The sequence below is a fragment of the Artemia franciscana genome, chromosome 13 (genome assembly GCF_032884065.1).
Source record: "Artemia franciscana chromosome 13, ASM3288406v1, whole genome shotgun sequence".
Taxonomy (NCBI): domain Eukaryota; kingdom Metazoa; phylum Arthropoda; class Branchiopoda; order Anostraca; family Artemiidae; genus Artemia; species Artemia franciscana.
This window is the reverse complement of record NC_088875.1, coordinates 15,021,562-15,047,120: the sequence shown is the minus strand read 5'-3', so window position 1 is coordinate 15,047,120 and position 25,559 is coordinate 15,021,562. Positions and strand designations below refer to the sequence as shown.

Genomic DNA, 25,559 nt, shown 5'->3' with positions numbered 1-25,559 from the left:
TCCAGACCAAGCTATTGTTTATTCTAAGACTAGGATATTGCTTTTGCCATCAGAAGAAATTTAACCTAACATCTTTTTTCTTTTGTCATTTAAGCTTTCTGAATTCAATATTTTGCCAAAGATTTACAAACATAAAAAAGAATATGGTTAAGACACAATAGTTGGGCACGAGATTTTAGACGAAAAAAAATTACACAAAGTATTAAGAGTTTTCAATGTAATTATTTTACTGCGAGAGTTTTTTTTTTACTTAGTTGGTTGTTTAATACCGAACAATCTACGTTACTTATAAGCCAAAAGACCATTCGAAATATATGCGAACACAAGCTTGTAGAGAACGCCCTCACAGACTTTCGTAATTAATAGAACATTTATGGACAAGAATACTTACTAATAAAATACACAGATTATTATAATGCAAGATTTAATTGTTTATAATTATCCAGTAATTTCACAGGCTTAACAAAAAATCATGTCTAAAAGACAAAAAAAGCAAAACTTCAAAAAGAAACAAAATAAAACTTATTATTGTAAAAATGGAGAAGAGAAGTACTGCTGCTGCTGCTGACGACGGAAGCTCCTAGAAGAAAAAAAAGAAGTGACATCAACAGGGCCAGATTAAAGGACTACGCCCTTAATTGGGTTTTCGTTAGTTTTTATATTAAAGGTGAACAAAATAATAAAGCAATGCTAGTGACAGCCGAGGGACGATTCTAATTTGCTCATAAAATAATAATGACCATTGTTCATATAGCTCTTAACTTGCTATAAAGTCATACCTAAAGGTCAAACAATGTCACGGTTTAATGACTATCTTTGCGGAAGGGTTTGTTATAATCAAATTTAGAATACAATAAGTTGCCCAATCTTTCTGTTTCTGTGATGGTAAGGCAAAAACAAAAGAAATTTTACATAATAAATAACTGGTACTTTTTATTTTTTACCAAAAATTATTGGAGGGGGGGGCTAAGGGTCTTTTTAGCTACGTTTTTACGAAAAATTTTCGAAAAAATCTCCAAAAATTGGAATGCTGGTTCATTGCACCAGGGGTAAAAATAAGTCTTTAGAACGGCAAGCTCCTACAATTTAGATAGACCTTTCGACCTTTCATAAAAGGTCAAATTGCGGTTACTCATTTGTTTTATTTCATTATCATATTCCTCATTTAATGTAGAGTTTCATATTAAGTCAAAAAAACTTTTCGATAGCACAAATATTTGAACCGCTTATTAGAAAAATAAATAGTAATAAAAACTATGATCAGAACCCTATAGCTAGGTAGCCTTTATACAACAGCCTATACTAGTCTATTGAGTTAGTAGTACTTACAACTAACTTTATACGGCAAAGGTTTTAAAGATTTGAAGTGGATAGAACTTCAGGAGAAAATACTGCATGAATAATATTTACCCAGATTGTTACTATGTTTTTTTTACGTCATAATTGAGCCATATCAAGGAAGTTCTAACACCTGCAGTTGTCAAGTTTTTTTTAAGCTTATTGTGAATAAGCTGACTATGTTCGACTCTTATAATTTTTATTTGTCTGCAATATTTCAGCTTGCTTATGATACTCCTTGTCACTTTCGGATATGGGAAGAAGAAAGCGCACCCAAGATACCATTATTTTTTTCCGCTTTTTGGACTACAAGACAAACTTCGAACAAAAAGAATGTGCTACATCATGATTAAATCTGACATGAATAAAATTCACATTGCTATCAAGTCTCACTTGACTGGTAAAAGACAGGGTAAAACGAAGGACGTAATACCATACCGTATATTTTAGACGAGGAAAAGCTAGATTTAAAAATCGGTTTAGCTAGTTTAGGTAGAAATTTAAAATAGGTAATAGCACCATTATGAAAAAAAAAACAAGACAAGAATCTAGGGATTTTTGTAAAAAAAAGATGAATTAAGCTAAGAAAATTGAATTTGAGGTTTTTAATTATATACAAAAAAAACCGTGTCTGTTCGAAAATTAGAGCTGTATTAACAAATACAAATCCATAGGGTAATGTACCACCTATAAGTGAAAAGAACATAGTTTTGACTTTATATATCACTAAACTAGATACCTAAACTATGATATCAATTTTGAACTCCCTAAACTTCTCCCCCCCCCCCCCAAGAAAAAACAATGCAGAAAACTTAGTGGTTCACTAAGAGAAGCTTAATATTTTAGGAAGCAGATGGCACTCTGATAAAACAGTGCCGTTTTAAAGGTGGCCGATAACAGGTACATGCTTTGGAATTGGTCCATGTAGAGAAGACCATACGTTATATTTAAATATGGGCGCCACATGGTCCATGGATTAAAAAAAGACATTAAAACAAAAACATGAAGAAAAAATAACTCCTAACGAAAAATAAACAATTCACACCCCACTACGCAAGGCTGTATCAAGTCCAACACGAATTTCTGTCCGACACGTAAAATCGCAAGAAAATGCATATAAACAAATCTTTTACGGGTTTTTAAATTTTTTTCGTACTCCTCCATCCCCAGAACAAATATCCTGGATACGGTCCAGCCATTATGTATATATACAACATGTCACACTCGTCTCTCCTTATCCTGCCGATCCTCCACCCTCCAAAAGCTCTATATGTATATGTCGGGGGTGGAAATTTAGAAGAGGAATTGCCAATTGAATAATAGGAGTTTAGGAAGTACAGCTATGTAGGGAGAAATTGTATGTTCTATTTAGTCCAAAAATCTATCCAAACACCCTATTTATCCCGGTTTTATTCAACAAAGCATTAGGTTACCATTGATGAAGATATAGTTCATGTTTACACAACAATTTTTAAAATTTTTTAAATTCATTAGAATTCTAAGACAAAAAAACTATCAAATCATTTACCAAATCTATCAAAATATACATGTACGAGATTCACTATCGTTCTTACGAAATTTCTCCCTACACAGCCATTCTTCCTAAATTCCTAATATCCAGTTGTGAATTGCTTTTAAAAATCATCACTATCGATACCCTCCTTCTTACTCAAATCCCAAAATTTCATCCATCAAATCCTTAAACTTTTTAAAATGCACATAGAGTGCTCTGAATCTTAATTATACCCATAAATCAGGCAACAATATGGACCACTCCATGACCCCAAAATACTTTCTTCTTTCTCTAAGTGGCATATAACTACCGAAATTATCGAAGTCGTTATTACCGAATGCCGCCAGCTGAATCGGTTGTGCTAGTCACAGATCCTCTTTGACCTCGAGTACTGTAGCCTGGAGTGACAGGATCAGCGTTGTCAACAACTATAAACTGTGCCCAGTAATCGGCTGGGAGCGTCAGCAGTTTTTCCATCACCTTAAAAACGAGAGAAATAATTAGTACCAAGGTAAAGTAGCATTCTCTTCATAAAGAAAATAGAAACACAAGACAGCAATCCACACAACAGCTCGATGGTCTAAAAAAACACATCAAGGAGGGGGGTAAAATATTATCTAAAGACTATTTTATAAACCATTCGCAATAGGTTGTAACACCAAAGCCCTAAAAAAGGCCCTAAAAATGGTTTAAATAAAACTTACTGACCCACCTCCCACAAGGAAAAGAAATAAAATTTTATTAAATTACATTCAAAATAAACGTATCGAGATCGCAAGGGGAGGATAGCTTCTGATATTAGTCGGCAGTGTTCAAAACCTTAACACAAATACGAAGGGGGATAAAAATATTACATTAATTTTAAGTTTTCTGGTGCTAGGAACATATTAGAATTCCTAAAGCTGGAATATTAATAATGTAGCAAAACCTTTAAAAAAACTTTGATGTGTATATAAACAGTTATTTTTTTGCCTTTTTTTATGTATATGGTAACACCTAGACAACTCAATTTTCAAAAGGATTAGAAAAATGTTGAGGTGAAATTCGATGTGGGATGGGATATATTTATCAAAAAAAAAAAAAAAAAAAAAAGAAAAAACTTTGATCCTTCAATTTTGAAAATTCTTTCAGTTTTCCATTCTAATCTTCCTGTTTTTTTCTTCTCAAATACGTAGCCTTCTATTTTCTTTCGTTATTCTTTTTTTGTTATTCTCTATTATTCTTTCGAACTGACAGCAAATTTTTGATTGTGTGAGCAAACTAATGGCAATATATTCCTCTCTAAATTCGTTGACACCACTTACTTTTCTTTAGTTTATTTCTTCGAATTTTGTAATACTTCGCCAGCTTTGCTTTCGATCTTTCACAGATGGAATTTTAGCTTCTAAGTTATGTCCTTTTAGTAGAGAAGCGCCGTGTTAATTTGTTTGGTATTAGCTGGTAAGAGGTAAGATCGTTACTAGAATAAGTTGTTGTTACAACAAGACACCATGAAATGTTAAAATTTCACATTCAAATTAAAAGGAGACCGCGCAGTTAAATCCAAATTTATTTTACAATTTATAACCTATATAAATTAAATTTTTTTAACGAATAAATTAAAAAAAAAACAAGTTTTTTTTAACTGCAAGTAAGGAGCGACATTAAAACTTAAAACGAACAGAAATTATTCCATATATGAAAGGGGTTGTCCCCTCCTCAATGCCTCGCTCTTAACGCTAAAGTTTGACTCTTTGTCACAACTCTACTTTTTAAAACAATAAAAAACTTTTGCGTAAAGAGCGAGGCGTTGAGGAGGAGACAACACCTTTCATATACGAATAATTTCTGTCCGATTTAAGTTTTAATGTCGCTCTTTACTTGCAGTTAAAAAAACTTGTTTTTTAAAATTTAATTTCTGAACGTTTTTGAATTAATGCATGTTTTGATTTTGGCTCACCGCACATGAATATTTAAAACGAAATTTGCATATTAATTTTTTTTGCCAAATGGATTTCTCATAGTTTTGATCAGACGATCTTGATAAAAACAAAGGGGTGGGGGAGGACGCCTAGTTGCCCTCCAGTTTCGGTTACTTAAAACTGCAACTATAACTTTTTATTTTTATTTTTCGAACGTTTTTGTCAGTAATAAATATACGTAACTAACGAATTAACTTACGTAATGAACTTCTATATCTGTGTATTTTTATTGCATAAAAGGGGGTTTGCCCCTTCGTCAATACTTCGCTCTTTACACTAAAGTTCGAATTTTGTCCCAATTCTTTAAGAATGATGGGGGCTTAAGTCGTCCCCAAAGACATAGTTATTAGGATTTTCGACTAAAGTGAACAGAATAGGTATCTCAAAATTTTGATCCTGTGACTTTGGGAAAAAATGTGCATGGGACGGGGCCTAGGTGCCTTCCAATTTTTTTGTTCACTTAAAAAAGGCACCAGAACTTTTAATTTCCGTTAGAATGAGCCCTCTCGCGACATTCTAGGACCACTGGGTCGATACAATCGCCCCTAAAAAATAATAAAAAACACAACAAATAAACACACTTTCGTGATCTGTCTTCTGGCAAAAAATAAAAAATTCCACATTTTTGTAGATAGGATCTTGAAACTTCTACAGTTGGGTTCTCTGATACGCTTAATCTGATGGTGTCATTTTCGTTAAGATTATAGGAATTTTAGGAGGTGTTCCCCCCTATTTTCTAAAATGAGGCAAATTTTCTCAGGCTCGTAACTTTTGATGGGTAAGATTCGATTTGATGAAACTTATTTATTTAAAATCATCATTAAAATGCGATTCTTTTGATGTAACTATTGGTATCAAAATTCCGTCTTTTAGAATTTTGGTTATTATTGATCCGGGTCGCTCCTTACTACAATTCGTTACGATGAACCGTTTGATTAATACACCAAACTGGTGCAACAAAAGAAATTTTCAAAAATAAACTAAGACAAAGACTATTACCGGATACCGTTATTTAAGATGTGTGACCCACAAAAAACAATTATTCACAAGGTTCTTAAAATTAGAAATTTATAATTTATAAACTATAATTTATAAGCTGTCTATAATTTTATAAACTATAAAAAATTTATAAATTATAAGCTATATAAATTACATTTTTTTTTCTAACATATCAATACACCAGACTGGTGCAACAAAACAAATATTAAAAAATAATTATTCCGAAGGTTCTTTAAAAAAAAAAAACGACTTTAAAAAAAAACGCTTAAGAGTCAAAATTCAAAAAGATAGGCTAATATTGGTGCATGAGAGGGGAGAGAGTTGAGTATTGAAAAGCGATGGAGACTGGATTTGTAATTATTATTTTTCTTTGCTATTCTTATTATCTATTATTGTTTTTAATTCAATTATGTATTTTATATATTTATTTTTTCTTAAATATAAGTTATAATTTATTTATTTTTGGTCTATTTATAATAGAATTAACTAAATAGTTGAGTTAATAGGACGTGGACTTTCGTGCGACTGTAAACCCTCATAGGTTTTCTCCGGCGAGAAACTGTTTTTAGTCTATTCATTTATTTGTGAATGTGAAAATAAAAAAAACTTGGACTTAAAAAAAACTCAGATTATGAACTAATTACTTCTCTTCTTATTTCAACACATAAAAAATAGGGAAAATCATAGCAGAAAATTACACAGATTTACTTACATTCTTTACTTTTCTTGTTTGGGATATAATTTGTTCCTGCGATGGGTCTGGTTGAGAGTATCCAACTATTGTCTGACCAAAAACCATCGCTAAATTTTCTATGGGCATTTGACAAGCCGGCGACTCGGCAACCCTGACAGAAGTAAAGATGAAATAAAAGTTGAGTCGAGAGAATATTAAAAATTTCAGAAAAACAAACCTTGGGGTAACATGGCGTCTATTGCAATAGCCTTTTCTATAAACCCCATTATAGTTGAATTTTTTAGATGAAGATAATGACGCATATTCTTTTTCATTCATTTTCCACCCCTCAAGAAGACATCCTAGGCACATTTCGAATGACGTTGGTGCCATCAGGCAAATGCTCTCGACCCCATGGCCACGGAGCCTTTCGAGGGGGAATAAAAGTATTGTATTTCCATTCTGTATTTATTGGTGAATAAAATTCCGAGCTCTGAAACCCTGAACTCTCAAAATCTTGCGATACTCATTGACATTTTTTGAGGAATTGTAACACGAGTTTTGTTTGGATCATTAAAAGATAATAACATAAAAATCCGCTTTATGGAGGATTTCACCCCCACCTAGAAACAAATCCCCCCCCCCAAAAAAAAGGTGAATAAAGAGCAGAATCTTAGGGTGGGGGCAATGTGAGATGTGCGCCAATAATTGACCAAATTGACAAGTTTAAATAAAAAGGAGCAAAAAAATGGAGGTCCATAAAAATATTGAGAGGGCACAGTCACCTCCTGGATCCACCCCTGCCTCCCCATGGCTGTGAAGAGGTTCTTATATGAATAGTAAATTCTACAGACTCTTTTTGAGGTCGAAATGAGGTCCCTTTGAGGTACAAAAATGCAAGTAACAAACCAAATAAGCCAGTGAACTTAACAAAAAAGGAAGAAAACTGAGAGAATTATTTCTTTTTAGCAAAATTACTTTAATTCGTTAAAGTGCTTTTTTTTTGTATAAGCAGTCTCGTGTGGATAATTTGCTTGATTTCTCCTTCATCTTGGGGCTTACTGTTAGTTTCAAACACAAATTTGAACTTTTAGGGCGGGGTTATAAGCAATACTAGCGCCACAAAGAACATACACGCGTTACCCGTCTTAAAAAAGTTAGCATCAGGTTCTGCTATGCATCGGAACAAGGTAGAGGTATGCAAAAAAAAAAATCACCATGGAAAAAAACAGATCTTCGGAGAAAGTACTTTAAGAAAAGGCAAAACATAAAAGGAAAGTAGAAAGCAAATGAAAAAAAAGAAAAATAATTGACGATATACTGGAGATCGAAGTCTCGGAATTAAACAAAATGCAATACATCATGAGATAAAGTAGTTTTATATCTCAAAGTTAGTCAGTTTTTAATGCTTATTATTAAACTTCGAACAGTTCTTTATTCTGCTATCGCTGTTACAGCAACTTGCCTCCGACTAAGGCCACATGAGACCAGTGAAACTACGTAAATTCTTTTTTAATACATCGGAAAAGATAAAAGTCTAATACTGACATAAATATTGAAAAAATTAAATTTCATAATAAACATTATGTTTTTAAAACAATAAATTTTATTTAACAATACATTCACCCGTGAATGTCCGAAGTACCTTTTTTTCTCCTTGGATTTAGTCAGCGTTGCCAGTCATTTTTGTCGGTTTTATGCAAGGTTTGATGGTGACAGGCTTAGTTAGATTGGATTAGGTTAATAACTCATTTCTGAGATTTATAACCTAATTTAACCTAACCCAAACCAACCTACTCTGAAATTTTACCATCAAAGCGTGCATAAGACTAAAAAAGCTAATTAGCAAAGCTAATTGAATGCAAGTAGAGAAAAGGGAATTTCGAACATTCACCGGTGAATATCGACTTTAACCAGATTTCGGAGATTCATAGTAACATATACACCAAGTTTTAAGTTTAAATTAAAAAGTTACTTTTGACTTTAAAAATCTAATTATACTAAATTTATATATTGCAGCTAAAGACTAGACTTTTAACAGCATCTAATTTTTCCTAGTGGAAACAAAATACGCATTAAAAAAAGAAGTTTTTGGGTAATAATTAAACTGTCTAATTTTTATACCTTTCAATTTTATATTTACGAAATATTAATAATAAAATACAATAAAATTCAAATTTACATTCGGATCAAATACATATATATATATATATATATATATATATATATATATATATATATATATATATATATATATATATATATATATATATATATATATATATATATATCTATATATATAAAAATAAGTTGTCTGTCTGTCTGTGGATCAGGTGACGTCATGTTTCTGTGTCGACTGACGTCATGAAGTTAGTTGTCGTTATTTTTGCTATGAAGGTGACGTCATTAATAGTATTTAAGACATGCGTTCACGGAAAAATGTTTAATTGTAAAATGACTGAAGAACCTACAATGGCAACAGCCGAGGAAGCTGCTCAAAGAGTCTATGCCAAAAAACTTGCTGCTGATAGAGAAAGTAAGAAAAGAAAGCGTGGATATAACCGGGAATATAAATGACGACCGGGACACAGGGACACAACTACAACGGGGACGCCGGGGGCACAGGCGGGATATATAATTGACGACTGAGACATAGGGATTGTTTGAATAGAAATTACAGACCGGGACACCCGGACACAAATGACGACCGGGACACTGGGACACAGGGAATATAAATGACGACCGGGACACTCAAAGAGAAATTACAAACTGGGACACCAGGACACAAATGACGACCGGGACACAGGGAATATAAATGCTATTTATATGCACAGACAATGGGACAGCGAAGAATGTTGTATATTCGCATGTTTTACGTAGTTAAAAATATATATTTATATCTCTCTCTATTCACAGGTGGGACACAGCTACAATGGCGCGTAACTAATATGGCGCGTAACGACTTACGCGCGTGGGGGGGCTTGGGGGGCCACGAAGCGCCCCACCAACTAGGTGTTGGGGTGGCGCGAAGCGCCACCCCAACAGCTAGTATATATATAAAGTTTAATTTGGAAAGTGTTAAATTTAAATACGTGGTCTATTAATATTGGAATTTAGGGCAATTTTTGTACTATTAGCTACTTCTTGAAGATCGGTGCCTATTATAGCTAAGAACAAGAATTTTTAAAAAAGATGTAGTATTCCTTACAAAACATAAAATGCGCAATAAAAATAGAAAGTTTTCGAGTGATAAGTAAGTTGATGACGTTGTTTATCATGTCTAATTCAGATCCTTTAAAACCATAGAAGAGAAGAAATATAACGCACCAAAACTAGCACAGGGACTAGAGGGCAAACTTTTTGCAACTTTTTTTGGAACTAATAAGATTAAGATTTATACTTCACCTGACGCTGTAAGCTAGCTCCCCAAGAGTGGCTGCTATGTGGCCAAGATTTTGCCTTCTGGATTTCTTTTTCCTCTTCTCATCTTTAATTTAGCGACGAAGACCACACTGCCTTTCCATAACAAACAAATACAACGTAGAGACAATAGGGAAAATTTCAAGACGGTGGAAATTATTTCTGTAGATATTTCGGCCCTATGTCCAAGGGCCGTCTTCAGCACAATACAAGAATAAGAGAGAAACTATATATATATATAAAAGAACTTACATCAAATTGTGAGGATTAAAAACTGAATAATTAAAAACACTTTTTAAAACTTTTTTTTAAAAATAGCCCTAGCATCCTTACTTCAACGAAGTTCAACCCGGACTGGTGAAAAGAATGAAATGAGAATATAAGCTCATTCAAACTGAAGAGAATAAAATGATTAGATGCAATTTCTTAAAGCTAATCTTGCTTGTTTAGCAGCCTGTCTCAAAGGCCTTTTCGTAGTTGGTTCAGTACTATTGTAAATCGGTTTAGTAAAATATTTTGTTAGATCATTTTTAATTAAATTTGAGTATAAAGAATTTAGTGAGTATTCCCCCAAGTCCCTGTTCAAAGAAATATTATTATTTATTTTGAGATTAATTTCGATTGATTCTCGAACCACCTGTTTTATTCCTAAATCATTACTAATGAGTGAAGAGTTTTCAAAATGTATAATGTGGGACGGATTATTAAATATATGCCAACCTAAAGCAGAATCAAAGGAGTTGTTGGAACTATTTGAAATTAAGGCCTTGTCTATGTCATTTTTATGCTGTTGTAACCGTTTGTCTAGATTCTGATGGGTCCTGCCGACATAGTATTTTCCGCAATCACATGGTATTTGATAGACCCCTCTTTGGCGAGTAACTGGGGTCTTATCTTTACCCGAATTTAAGAAATTGATGATTTTAAAATTATTAGTAAAAACTACGTAAGATCATCTAAGATGATCTAAGATCATCTTAACACTTATGACCGAAATTTGCAGTTCACCCTAGAAGTTGAAATTGAAAATAAACTCCCGTTTTTAGATGTATTAATTATTCGCAATGCTGATCAACTAGATTTTACTATATATCGAAAGCCAACACAAAACAATAGATATCTTCACTTTAATTCAAATCACCCCCCACAAGTTAAAAGAGCAGTTGTAACTTCCCTCATTGATCGTGCCCTGAATATTTGCTCCAATTCATATATAAATTCAGAAATAAACTTTATCAGAGATATTCTTTTTGGTAATGGATACCCCATTCCTTTTGTCAATAAAATAATTAACCGTAGAATAAAAAGACATTCTTGTAAAATCGAAGAAGATACTTCACAATGTGAGGCTACTGATAAGCCCTCAAATATTGTCTATCTTCCGTATATCCCAAAGATCACAACAAAATTAAAAAATATTTGCACAAAAAATAATCTGTACGTAGTTTTTACTAATAATTTTAAAATCATCAATTTCTTAAATTCGGGTAAAGATAAGACCCCAGTTACTCGCCAAAGAGGGGTCTATCAAATACCATGTGATTGCGGAAAATACTATGTCGGCAGGACCCATCAGAATCTAGACAAACGGTTACAACAGCATAAAAATGACATAGACAAGGCCTTAATTTCAAATAGTTCCAACAACTCCTTTGATTCTGCTTTAGGTTGGCATATATTTAATAATCCGTCCCACATTATACATTTTGAAAACTCTTCACTCATTAGTAATGATTTGGGAATAAAACAGGTGGTTCGAGAATCAATCGAAATTAATCTCAAAATAAATAATAATATTTCTTTGAACAGGGACTTGGGGGAATACTCACTAAATTCTTTATACTCAAATTTAATTAAAAATGATCTAACAAAATATTTTACTAAACCGATTTACAATAGTACTGAACCAACTACGAAAAGGCCTTTGAGACAGGCTGCTAAACAAGCAAGATTAGCTTTAAGAAATTGCATCTAATCATTTTATTCTCTTCAGTTTGAATGAGCTTATATTCTCATTTCATTCTTTTCGCCAGTCCTGGTTGAACTTCGTTGAAGTAAGGATGCTAGGGCTATTTTTAAAAAAAAAGTTTTAAAAAGTGTTTTTAATTATTCAGTTTTTAATCCTCACAATTTGATGTAAGTTCTTTTATATATATATATAGTTTCTCTCTTATTCTTGTATTGTGCTGAAGACGGCCCTTGGACATAGGGCCGAAATATCTACAGAAATAATTTCCACTGTCTTGAAATTTTCCCTATTGTCTCTACGTTGCATTTGTTCATCTTTAATTTTATAAAAAGATTATCTAATATGATCTAATATCATGTCTAATTCAGACCCGTTAAAACCGTAGAAGAGCAGAAATATAACGCACCAAAACTAGCACAGGGACTAGGGGACAAACAGCAAACAGACAAAACTTGCTAACAGCAAATCAGCAAACAGCAAAACTAGGGACTAGGGGGCAAACTAACATTTTCTGATGTGAAAAAACCATCTCGAGAGGTCAAGAATTTGAAAAAATTCGTTTCCCCTTCCTAGCTCCCTTAATGTGTTTTTCTTAAATCTTTCACTAAATGAAATTAGAGACAAAACCCGAAAAAACTGTCAAGATGAAGTTTGACAGTTGGAAAAGGCTGAATAACAACTGAAGGCTGAAGGCTGAATATGGCTGAATAACAACTGAAGGCTGAATAAGAAGACTGAATATCAATAACGTCATTACTATTCTTAAACATTCCGACCTGGGCTTATTTTGCATTGTATTTTATCTCCCATTTGTACTATATTTGACTTAATCATTAATTAATTGATTTTTTTATTAATTAACCCCTTTGCAGGTCAATTGAACCTCGCAGATTGGCACAACAGGTCAATTGAACTTTGAGAATGATCTTAGCGAGATATTTAACTAAAAATATTGCTATTTTAGACTCAATTTTGAGTAAATTAAGCTTATTTTCCCTTTGTAGAGTTCGGCGAATTGACAAGAAAAAGAAAGAGAAAAAAAATAAAAATCAATATAATTAAATCTAAAAAAATCACATAGAAAGTCTTTCTTGTGTGAATCAAGTTATATCAGGTTATAGAAGGATTGAAATTCCACGGGAGGAATTTTCGGTAAAATTCTAGTTTTGCTATTTTTCGCTATCTTGAAAAGGGGTTAGATCAGGAAAATGAAAATTTTAGTAATGAATCCAGAGTCAAAAACGTACTCTGAGAAGCTATTGCCAAGCTTCTATGTTAACCCTCTTCTGATTTCTACGTCTTGGGAATTTTTAAGTCTTGCCTACTTGACAGATATATATGCCTATTGAAATTTTTGACAAAACAGCATTTTACTTTAATTTTTAGTTTTCAGTTTCTTTTTCTCTGGTTTTAGTTCTGAAAACGAAATTTCTGTTATTTGACTAGAATTTTAAGCCATATCAACGTTTCTTTTTTTTTTTATAAATTTAGGAAATGTATTAGCCCATCTTTGAAACCTCATAAATTGGGACAGCAAAGTTGTGAAACTAAAAACAGTTTTCTTGCGCTTCATTAAACGCGAAAATCTATTTTGCAAGATTTCACTTTTATAACACAAAACTTTTTAAAAAAGATCATCAAAAGTCACTGCCCTCTGTAGGGAGGGATATGTACTTAGTAATACCTTTTCAGGACAAACTTTAGTCTGTAGACCCAGTCTTGGGTCTTAGGTCAGTCTTGTTTGGGAGTTCATACTGCAAACATCTTTTTTTGGATATAATCTCATTCATACAGTAAGTAGTAGTAGTAGTAGTAAGTAAGACGGCACTAGACTCTTAAGGTCTGAACCGGCGGTGCTGATCTCCGTTTCATGGTCCTTCAGCCAGGAAGTGCAATTGGGGGTGAGGGGCCAACCATCCTGTGCTTTCACACACCCTTCCTACTTACCTTCCCCAGATTTCTCCAGGTACCCATTTAGAGCTGGGTCGACTCTGGCTGAGCTTACAGAGTCACGCCACTGACCCCCGTCCCAAACTAAATAACTGGTGACAACTGGGATTGAGCCCATGCCCATTGGACACAGAATTCCCACGCCAGCGCGCCAACCGCTCAACCAGGACGGCATTCATAGAGTAAAACAATTGTTATGCCCTGGCTGGTCATTCAAGGTGTAAGCATCTCGCTGAAATCAACCGTGCTAAACCTGTTTTTGCATCAGATTATTGTTGATAGCAAGGAAAGATCTAACGTGATTCAAACTAGATCGTAATTATTGATTTATTTAATGATGGCGAGTGTGAGCAAAAGGGTTTTGAGGACTTCAAAGTTAGCACTCAATCGATATTACTTTGGCAAACCAAAACACATTGTCTTTGAAGTTTGCGGGTTTGAAAGCTGATATTGAATTCATAAAATAGGATGGACTAGAACGTGGCAATAGGGTTCGCGAACTCGAAAGTCAACTGAGCGCACATAAAGCTTCCTGCGAATTACTGTTGAAAGAACTATTGCTATTTGACTTAAAAAGCAGAAGAAAATACCTCATCATTCATGGTCTGCGAAACGAAAAGGGTAGCCAAACCCTGGAATCTAACATGAAATCATGGATAGTGATACTTTGGGAATTTTTAGCCCCATTACCATTGACAATTTATATCGACTGGGGTCAAAAACAAGTGATAACATTACCACTAGGCGAGGCTCATCGAAAACTGCGACGTTAAAACCAGTTTTTCTTTCCCTTAGCAACGACAAAGACGTGCAATTAATTATGCGTAATGTGGGGAAGCTTAAAGGTTCGGGAGCTCGTGTTCTGTCTGATCTTCCTCACAAACTTAACGATATCAGGAACGGCCTTCTTGCTAAGGCTAAAGGTCTGCGCGAAGCTGGAATATGTGAGTCCTCCAGGATCAAGTAACAGAGAGCAGATCTATGGTTAGAAGCACATCTACCGAACTCTGAAGAGTGGGTGAAATACGAAGACCATCATGAAGCTGAACAGTGAACTGCAGTAATGATTATTTATAAAGAATATCATTCCTTTTCCTTCTTTTTTTTATTGATATTCAGTGACAACAATATAATTTTTTTTTAATTATTTTTATTTTTTGGGGGGGTTTTGTCGAGCTAAGTGGTGGTTTTTGCTGTTAGTATGGGTGATATATCGATAAGTAGAGAACAATATTTAATTTCTTTTTCTGGTCGTCATCATGGTTTGTTAAAAATCAAATACAATCTAGTCGTAATAACATGGTCCTTGTTTTGTGTATTTTCTTCTGTTCTTTTTGTTTTTTATTGTAGATGTAGATCAAGTTCTTAAGTGTACTACTACATTTTATTACATTCAGTTAATAATTTTCCTTTCCTTGCCTTTTCCCCTGCACCGTTTGGGGGCGCGTCCAGTGATCACTCATCTACTAAGAATTAATGTCTAATTTTACAGATATCTACAAGAATAGCTACAATGTCGACATCACTGATTGACAATATTGTGACGAATTTTGAGACAAATTTAATAAGGATAGTATTGGTGGACTCTTCTGGTCATTTCATGTTGTCGGGTTCTGGAAACTCCGTTATTTATTTTATTATTAAAAAGAACCTGAACCTGACAGTTTTATTTTCCAAATCTAACGTAACCCCTTTCCAAGATAGTGAAAAGTAGCTAAACTAGGATTTTATCGAATTCTTCGCAGGGAGATGGGGAGATATACAGGATAGCGAGGCTGAGTCCCCTGCTATCAATCTTAAAACTACCAAATTGGCAAAACGTCAGTCTGTACCCTTTTGGAGTATCCCCTGTGTGCAGATATGAAAGCATTCTTACCGATGCAAATGGCACATAAGGTATGCAAGCGTCTCTCTGTTTGGTTGAGGGAGGTTGGCCACACACGAGTAGAGCATAGTTTGCATATCTGACTCATCCATAGTTTCAGCTGCATCAACAAAACGTGGCCACATCGTATATGTGATGAGAGTGTCTCTCAAGTCTCGTAAAAAAGACTTAATAGTTGAACAAATTGTATATATCTCGTAGTTCTTTAAATTGGGCACTCCTTTGCCCTTTAAAAATTTTTCCTGGAAAAATAAATAAATAAAAGAAGCAATAAAAAATATCGACACAAATTAGTTTCTTTAGAAAAAAAGCATGGTTAAAATGCTTTCAAATTTAGCATGGCTTTTACGATTGTTCTTTTAAGCACAAATTGAAGTTAATTCAATGACAAAAGAGTCAGCGCATAAATAATAATAAATAAATGGATCGTATACGACTAAATCCAGTAGAATTTTCTAATTTATAATTAATATTTCACAGCAAACAAATAACACGTACATAACATTAAGCATTTGAATTCTTCTGAAAAATTTATAGCAAATTATTGTGTTACTCTGCTAAATACTAAGGAACAATATTCAGACTTAACAGCAACAGACCTCCCTTTGTAAACTCAACTCATCTGTGTCTTGATGGAGACCCCTCTCAAAGCTATTTGGCCCCTGCATGATGAAATAAAAATCTGGCTTCTCCTCTAACTTTTAGAGAGATTTTTTTTATGGAAGAGTAAGGGAAAGATATCGAGTTCTCTTTCTCTTTAGAGAATTGAATTCCCCTCTTACTGTTAGAGATTTTTTATGGAAGAGTAAGGGAAAGATCGAGTTCTCTTTCTCTTTAGAGAATTTAATTCCCCTCTTACTGTTAGAGATTTTTTATGGAAGAGTAAGGGAAAGATATCGAGCTCTCTTTCTCTTTAGAGAATTTAATTCCCCTCTTACTGTTAGAGATTTTTTATGGAAGAGTAAGGGAAAGATATCGAGCTCTCTTTCTCTTTAGAGAATTTAATTCCCCTCTTACTGTTAGAGATTTTTTATGGAAGAGTAAGGGAAAGATATCGAGTTCTCTTTCTCTTTAGAGAATTTAATTCCCCTCTTACTGTTAGAGATTTTTTATGGAAGAGTAAGGGAAAGATATCGAGTTCTCTTTCTCTTTAGAGAATTTAATTCCCCTCTTACTGTTAGAGATTTTTTATGGAAGAGTAAGGGAAAGATATCGAGCTCTCTTTCTCTTTAGAGAATTTAATTCCCCTCTTACTGTTAGAGATTTTTTATGGAAGAGTAAGGGAAAGATATCGAGCTCTCTTTCTCTTTAGAGAATTTAATTCCCCTCTTACTGTTAGAGATTTTTTATGGAAGAGTAAGGGAAAGATATCGAGTTCTCTTTCTCTTTAGAGAATTTAATTCCCCTCTTACTGTTAGAGATTTTTTATGGAAGAGTAAGGGAAAGATATCGAGTTCTCTTTCTCTTTAGAGAATTTAATTCCCCTCTTACTGTTAGAGATTTTTTATGGTCACAGTTATTCTAAGGTCACAGAGAGTGTGACCTGCTTAGAATAACTTCGCAAAAAAAACGTAAAATGACCTAAACTTTCTTTATAATGATCCAAAATACAAAGAAAAACTAGACCTACGTTGCCCGGGCAACGTGAAGTGTTGCGGAAACTTTTGTCCGGCTTCGCCGACTAAAGTGTTTCGACAGCGACACTTTGGTTTTGTTTCTTCGCTATCAATCAGTAATCACATGATCAAAGGCTATTCCTCAGCGTTGAAAAAACAACAACAAAATAGTATCGAAAGAAGGGACTAAATTGACTTTGCAGCCAGTTGAACTTTATCCTTTTCAATCGTAGACATTGTGACAGATCAAGACAAATTTAGCATGGCTTTTACGATTGTTCTTTTAAGCACAAATTGAAGTTAATTCAATGACAAAAGAGTCAGCGCATAAATTTTAATAAATAAATGGATCGTATACGATAGAATCCAGCAGAGTTTTTTAATTTATAACTAATATTTCACAGCAAACAAATAAAATCTACATAATATTAAGCATTTGAATTCTTCTGAAAAATTTATAGCAAATTATTGTGTTACTCTGCTAAATACTAAGGAACGATATTCAGACTTAACAGCAACAGACCTCCCTTTGTAAACTCAACTCATCTGTGTCTTGATGGAGACCCCTCTCAAAGCTATTTGGCCCCTGCATGATGAAATAAAAATCTGGCTTCTCCTCTAACTTTTAGAGAGATTCTTTTTTTTATGGAAGAGTAAGGGAAAGATATCGAGTTCTCTTTCTCTTTAGAGAATTGAATTCCCCTCTTACTGTTAGAGATTTTTGAATATATAAATCTCTAACACACAGAGGTCACAGAAAAATATCGAGAGGTCGAAAGATATCGAGTTCTCTTTCTCTTTAGAGAATTGAATTCCCCTCTTACTGTTAGAGATTTTTTATGGAAGAGTAAGGGAAAGATCGAGTTCTCTTTCTCTTTAGAGAATTTAATTCCCCTCTTACTGTTAGAGATTTTTTATGGAAGAGTAAGGGAAAGATATCGAGCTCTCTTTCTCTTTAGAGAATTTAATTCCCCTCTTACTGTTAGAGATTTTTTATGGAAGAGTAAGGGAAAGATATCGAGCTCTCTTTCTCTTTAGAGAATTTAATTCCCCTCTTACTGTTAGAGATTTTTTATGGAAGAGTAAGGGAAAGATATCGAGTTCTCTTTCTCTTTAGAGAATTTAATTCCCCTCTTACTGTTAGAGATTTTTTATGGAAGAGTAAGGGAAAGATATCGAGTTCTCTTTCTCTTTAGAGAATTTAATTCCCCTCTTACTGTTAGAGATTTTTTATGGAAGAGCAAGGGAAAGATATAGAGTTCTCTTTCTCTTTAGAGAATTTGATTTTCCTCTAACATTTAGAGTGTTATTTTTTATGGAAGAGTAAGAGAAAGAGATAAAGAGAAGGAACAGAAAAAAGGTTGGACGCTATGAGTGGAGTGTGACCTGCTTAGAATAACTTCGCAAAAAAAACGTAAAATGACCTAAACTTTCTTTATAATGATCCAAAATACAAAGAAAAACTAGACCTACGTTGCCCGGGCAACGTGAAGTGTTGCGGAAACTTTTGTCCGGCTTCGCCGACTAAAGTGTTTCGACAGCGACACTTTGGTTTTGTTTCTTCGCTATCAATCAGTAATCACATGATCAAAGGCTATTCCTCAGCGTTGAAAAAACAACAACAAAATAGTATCGAAAGAAGGGACTAAATTGACTTTGCAGCCAGTTGAACTTTATCCTTTTCAATCGTAGACATTGTGACAGATCAAGACTTGGAACAATATCTTCTTTAATCTAGTTGGTATTATAAAGCTATCCCTAACTTTTCAGGATCAAAATACCATAGATGACATTCTATTAATTATTACGAAACTGTCTCATTGTTTTGCATTCTTGTTTGTGCTTGTTTCTTCACTATCGGTTAAATGATGAAGTCGTCAGCCTGCCGAAGTTTTTAAAACGGTATGTTCAAACATGAACGAAATCAGTTATCACATGACCAAAAGCTATTCCACCGCGTTGAAAAAAAAACAACAACTACAAAATAGTATCGAAAGAAGAGACTAAATGGACTTTGCAGCCAGTTGAACTTTATCCTTTCCAATCGTAGACATCGTGACGGATGAAAACTTGGAACAATATCTTATATAATCTAGTTGGCATTATAAAGCTATCCGTAACTTTTCAGAATTAAAATACCATAGGTGACACTAATTATTACGAATCTACCTCATTGTTTTACGTTATCGTTTGTACCCGTTGTGTAAACACTTAATTCTGTCAGATTTAAAGAGACGAATACAATGTGCACCAATTTCTAGCCCAAAGTGAACAGATTCTTACTTACAAGTCCCTCTCCCTCTCCCGCGATAGACATCAAGTTCACCGGAAACAAATAAATGGGTACACCAACTAGCAAAAGTTGCAAACCCCTCATCACTGAAGATGATTGTAGCCCAACAGCCGATTATTACTTACATGTCCCCTACATGTCTTACCACTGGAACCAAATTGGTTAAACCATCAAAAACACTGGAAACAAATAATAGATACACCAACTAGCAAAAGTTGCTTACCCCTCACTGCCAAAGGTGGTTATTACCTAACAGCCGACAGTTGTTTACAAGTCCTCTATATGTCTCACAATTTGTATCGGCCTAGATTTCGTTTCAGTGTGTACCTTACTACTGAAGTTGTCAAACCCTTTAAACTTTCAAACTGGTATACCTCATGAAGGAATTTTTGCACCAAAAAATAGATGTCTATACTTTGATCAGCCCATCATGAGCAATCGATTGCCATCGAAAAATTCTATCTGTCTTAGTTCAAAAGTTGATTTTTTTTTTGCCGTGGGCCAACTTTCTAACGTCACCACTTAGAAAGGAGCATATGATAAGTTCCAATTTCTTTAGCAATGAGAAGACTTATCAAGTTTATTAGGCACATCTGATACCATTTTTTTACCACAATTCCAAGTCCAAAAAACCGAATGATTTACTCAGCCGAAATCACGAACAGAAATGAGTAGAAACAATAGATGGCAGCACTTTCGGACCCGTGGGAAAATACCACATTTTTGCTTCTGTAAATTTTTCTATTTATCACTCAAAGAAGATATATTGGCTGTGGGGCCGGGTAACTGCCGCATATATTTAACACTTATAGATTTTAGTCCATCTTCAATTCGAAAGTGGTGCCTGCCTGCTTGCCTGCTAGAACGGAGCTTTCCACTCGAAAGCAGAAACATGGTTTGATGAAACGAAAGCTTGGCTGCACAACTTCAGATACTACTCTCTGACATAGGCTATATAACTCCACTTCACTTCGCACACCATAGGCTCTGGCTCGTGGACAAGCAAAAACCATCCTTTTTGGCCCCAGGCAAGAGTTCTGTGGAGCTTTCCAATATGTAATGTCATATTCATCAATCCGGTCTGAGGTCTACACTTTCCGTAAAAACCGCACAGATTAGACCCTTACCAAATTCCAGGAACAAGCTGAGACCGGCGGCATAGAAAAAAAGAACAGGACAAAAACAAAGTGTTGCTCTCGCAACACAATTAAAAACATTTGAATAACGATTTGATTGGGATAGGGATTTTAGACTTAAGGGATTGAAATTAGAAAGTGAACTAGCTTGGACAAAGTCAGAATCCATAAATCTATCTTTTGATGCATGTTTGCTAGTTATGATAAAGAATTTATTTTAGTGTTTTTTTCTTTTTTCATTTCTGCGTTTTAATAAATAAATTTCATATCATAGTTCAACAGAAATCATTGTCCAGAGAAATAATTACATAAAAAATTTTTGTTACATATATGCATGGGACCAAATCAGTTTTCAGAGCAAATCAAAGATTGCAACAAATCTAAATGTTTAAAGGTACTAAAATAACTAAGTAGAACATATGTAGACAAAAAGTAAGAACTTTATTATAAAGAAAAGTGCTAAATTAAATATTCTATGGGGCATTCGTACTCAAAGGTACATATACTCACAGTTACTTAGATATGCAAGGATTTGTAGTAATTATACTGAATTTAAAAATAGATGTAAAATTTAAGCAAAAATTGATTTTAAGAGGTTTTTCTGCAAATGAATTAACTTGGCAATTTAAAAAATTTAGTTTTCATTGTAACGAACTTTTAAATAAATACCGAAAGAATTATCTTGAAATACTTAGCAAAATCTTTGGTTAATTTTGATTTTCTTTGTTACTGAGTTTGGCGAGTCCCTAATATTTGACAGTTGATTTCCGGAGGTTTTTGCATATATCAAATTTTCAAATGATCTTATTTTGCATTCATTTCCTTGATTTTAATCTAGGTCACATTTTCATCAATAGAGAAAATTTGATATAGTGAATTTTTTTTTAAATAATTGTTTAGTATTAATATAGATTGTGAATTTGTAATATATACGAGGGCCAGAACCAAGGTATGATAGCTTTGTTTTGGTGTTACTTGGTTGTTTTACATTTGCTTTTTTTTCATAGGCATATATTTTGGGGGTGATACCTAGCACGGGGATACCATATCGATTTTGTGGTAGGCACGCCACTTGCCTGGGTAGGGAATTTAAAGTGCCAAAACCCTATAGGCAAGTGTGTATTCTCCTGATGAGCCCTTGTGTTGGGTTGTTGCCTCTGATTTATTTGTCTTTTTTTCATATTTGGTAAATGACGACTTATACTTACTTACGACATAACTGCCTGTCCATGGATTATTCTTTATGGTTGATTGTGTTTGGCTATGATGTTTGACCTTTGTGATTGTATGGATTAGTAGGTTTAAGGCCTCATTCAAGTACTGATCTATATTAATTACTAATGTAGGAAAACAGTCTTCCTTTTCTCCTTCTGTCTTCTTTTTTTTTATGTGTTTGTGCTGTTGCATTGGTGATTTCTTTTTTCATTATATATATTATAATCAGTATTGTACCATAATCGTATAATCAATGATATAATATTGTCAAATAATATAATTAATAGCCAATAATATAATCCAAAATCATAATTAGCTATAATTAGGTATAATTATATAGTATAAGCAGTATAATTATAACTACATGAACTACGCAATTATTTACTACATTAATTCAGACAATTACACCTATGTTTGTTAGTTAGAAATCAGAAATCATTAATTTAAAAACAGCTTTCTAAAGTCGTAGATAAAAATCACAAACTAAATGTAGCTGTCATTTACAAACCTAGTCCTAAGGCATTTTGTTATAGACACTGGTAAAAAACGATATTAGTTCTGCAAGGCACTAATTTGTTCTTCTTTCTGGTATTAACTACTGAGTTGGCAGCAAGGGGTAGAAAATGTCAGTGCTCGGGGCTAGCAATGAGAAATTGCATGCGATGAGATTGCGAATTGCGGCTAGCAATGAGCAATGAGAAATTGTTAAAATGCGGTCACTCAGAGTTTCGATCCTTAAAGACTCAAAAGCAGACTTATATTCAACAAGTATTTCTCCACAGATGATTTTAACTACTTTTTTTTGGACTCCTTCAACAACATCACTTAGATATCCAAGATTATGAATCTGAGGCCCCCAAACGGGACGTACATATTCTAATATGGGACCTATGTATGACGTATGCAGACTTATAATCAACAAATGTTTCTCCAAGGATGATTTTAACTACCTTTTTTTGGACTCCTTCAACATTATCACTTAGATATTCAGTATTATGAATCTGAGGCCCCCAAACGGGACATGCATATTCTAATAAGGGACCTATGTATGTTTGATACGCCGTTTTCAGTTGATTTACTGGGAAACCCAAGCGGTGCATTGAAATCAAAGAACGTAGTGCACAATTGCCTTTCTGGACTAGCCCTTGAACATGAGCATTTAATGAGCAATCGGCGCTGAAATTAACTCCCAGGACTATAGCTGACGATACAACCAGAAGCCAGGGAGCAGGGCAAATAAGATCTTGTTTCAGCGGATTAAATCTTACGATTTTGGTTTTGCTTTCGTTGATCTGCAAACTATTTGTACTACATTATTCTTTCAATTTTGTTAAAAGGTCAGGGCTGAATTGGGGCATAGCTTGGGTTGTATCTACTGTGAACTTATGAAGTACAGATAGACCGTCTACGCATTTGAATCGGTCATCCATGTTGTCCATAAAATAATTCATTACCGCAAGGAAAAGTAGAGCGGCCAATTTGGTGCCTTGAGGGGCTCCACATGTAATCTCTTCCCAGTTAGAGTCGAGATCACAGGGAAAGAGGGCGTAGACTTGCTGATACCGGCAACGTAAGAAATCAATAATAAGCTGTAAGATATGTTTGCGTGTGCCCATTCCTTTTAGATTCGTAGCAGCCACGAGGTGCTTAATCAAGTCAAATGCTTTCCTGTAATCAACGAGTAGTAAATCAAAGAAAGCATCACCACATTCGAGCCATTTTACAATCAGGTGATAAAGCCTAACTAAATACATTGTCGTACTACATCCTTTTAACAGCCATATTGGTACGGATCGAGTGAAAATGCGACCTGCGACACAAGTTCGTGATAAATAAAGGACTCTTAATAATGGTCTTAACTTAGTCTTAATAAGGGTCTTAACTGATCACAGCTTTTGGGATACTTCATCTTTGGAACGACACGTACATGAGCTTATTTCCAAGGGTGGAGGAACGACTGATCATTGAAGCACTGATTAATGACTCAAGTTTAGAGATTTTCGCAAGAAATATAGCGTATTCACGCAACAGTTTTACTGGGAATTCGCCAGGATAGGAACCACTGTTATTTCGCAGTTAGCATATCTCCCTGTAAACTCCATACTCAGAAACTTGCTTGATTTCATCGCATTTGCAGTCTTCTACAAGATTATCCAACTCAACTTCACTCAATAATGGATAAACGTATCTCGGTAAAGAAACAATTGACTTCTTGTGCCATCTTTTTCAGCATCAGTAGATCAATACTAACACATTTTCTGGTCTTCTTTTTAACAGTCGAATGCCACTTACGCGAATCCTATCAAGCAGGGGGGAAATTTTCCAATAGCATATTTCTTTTTAGCATGTCTACTGACACTGACAATGCGGTTCCATAACTTTTTTGCAGCTGAAATACACCGTGAACTATGTAGTCGGCATCTAAGTTTGATCGCTTCATGTCTTTCGTGATCCATGGCTTTTCAGATCCAAAAACTGCTTTAGTCGGGAAAAATGCGTGGAACTTTTCGAGCAGCAGGGATTTGAGTGTTTCAACCTTAAGGTTCAAGTCAGTGATTGAGCATATTTCTTCAAATGAGTAATTACCAATCCGTTGACCAAAGGCACATATAGAGTTCTGGTTCAGTGGACGAACTGTCACTTTGCTTCTTTTCGGTTTCGGTATGTTGTTCTTCGCTTGTAACAGGATTAAGAAATGATCGGCGGTTTGCAATGGGTCCATTGAGGGGGAAGGACGGTAAAGTTCACTAACACTGGTAAATATTGGGTCTACGGTACTGCCACTTTGATGGGTGAGAATGTTCACTACTTGTATCAAATCAAGCGCATTGGATCGCCACTATTTGTTGGTCTGGTTGAAGTCACCTTCAACAATAAAAGCAGGAGCCAGATCGAGACTCATCAAGGCAGGATTGCAAGTAAATCACAAGCTCCTTTCTGTTTTTGCATTTTCAGGATAATATACAGATGCAACTATCAGGCACAAAAACTTCTTCGGCAGTTGGGAAGGCTTACATTCAGCCTAGACTACTCCATGTCGAGAGTCACTGGGGGCATTTACCAGTTTGGATTGGAGGTCGTTACGAAAATCCAGCCCATCACCACCGCCTTTGAGGTTTGGGCCTCTATCACGGCGGGTGTAAAAAAAACAAGTGTAGCCTTTGATATATCCGGTATCGTTTGTCATATCTCAACATTCAGTCACGATTGCTATTGGTACACTGGATTCTCGTAAGAAGGCTTCTAGTTCGACCATCTTGTTAGTCAAGGCGCAGGCGTTGGTCGCGAGAACAGAGGGAAGCTGCGATTTGGCAGACAGGAGTTCAGGACATAAAACAGGAGGAGTTTCGCTGGAATCAGCAGAAACAGTCACATCAGCATACCACGGCGTAAGAGTCGGGATTTCATGGTGCATCTGACAGTTTATTTCCAGTGATCGTAGTCTAACTTTCTGTTTAGTCGTTAATCTGGTCGACAGATCTGAAACACGCACTGGGATAAAATTTTACTTATTCCTTTTGCCTCCGCGCTTACCTCTGTAGGTGGTTTCTGGCAGCGTCACAACATTGCCATCTGATGACCTCTTTAGGA

The 25,559-nt window shown here is 34.7% G+C and overlaps 1 protein-coding gene across 1 annotated transcript in view; it reads right to left on the bottom strand.

The window, feature by feature from the left end:
* Nucleotides 1-407: 407 nt before the first annotated feature.
* LOC136034570 (rac GTPase-activating protein 1-like) overlaps nt 408-25,559 on the bottom strand; it is an 84,755-nt gene continuing 59,603 nt past the window's right edge. The window contains exons 10-13 of the mRNA XM_065715813.1: nt 15,700-15,950; nt 6,524-6,656; nt 3,186-3,331; nt 408-580 (exon numbers count right to left, since the gene is read on the bottom strand). Coding sequence (XP_065571885.1) covers nt 526-580; nt 3,186-3,331; nt 6,524-6,656; nt 15,700-15,950 — 585 coding nt within the window. The 3' untranslated portion in view covers nt 408-525. The remainder of the gene's footprint in view (nt 581-3,185; nt 3,332-6,523; nt 6,657-15,699; nt 15,951-25,559) is intronic.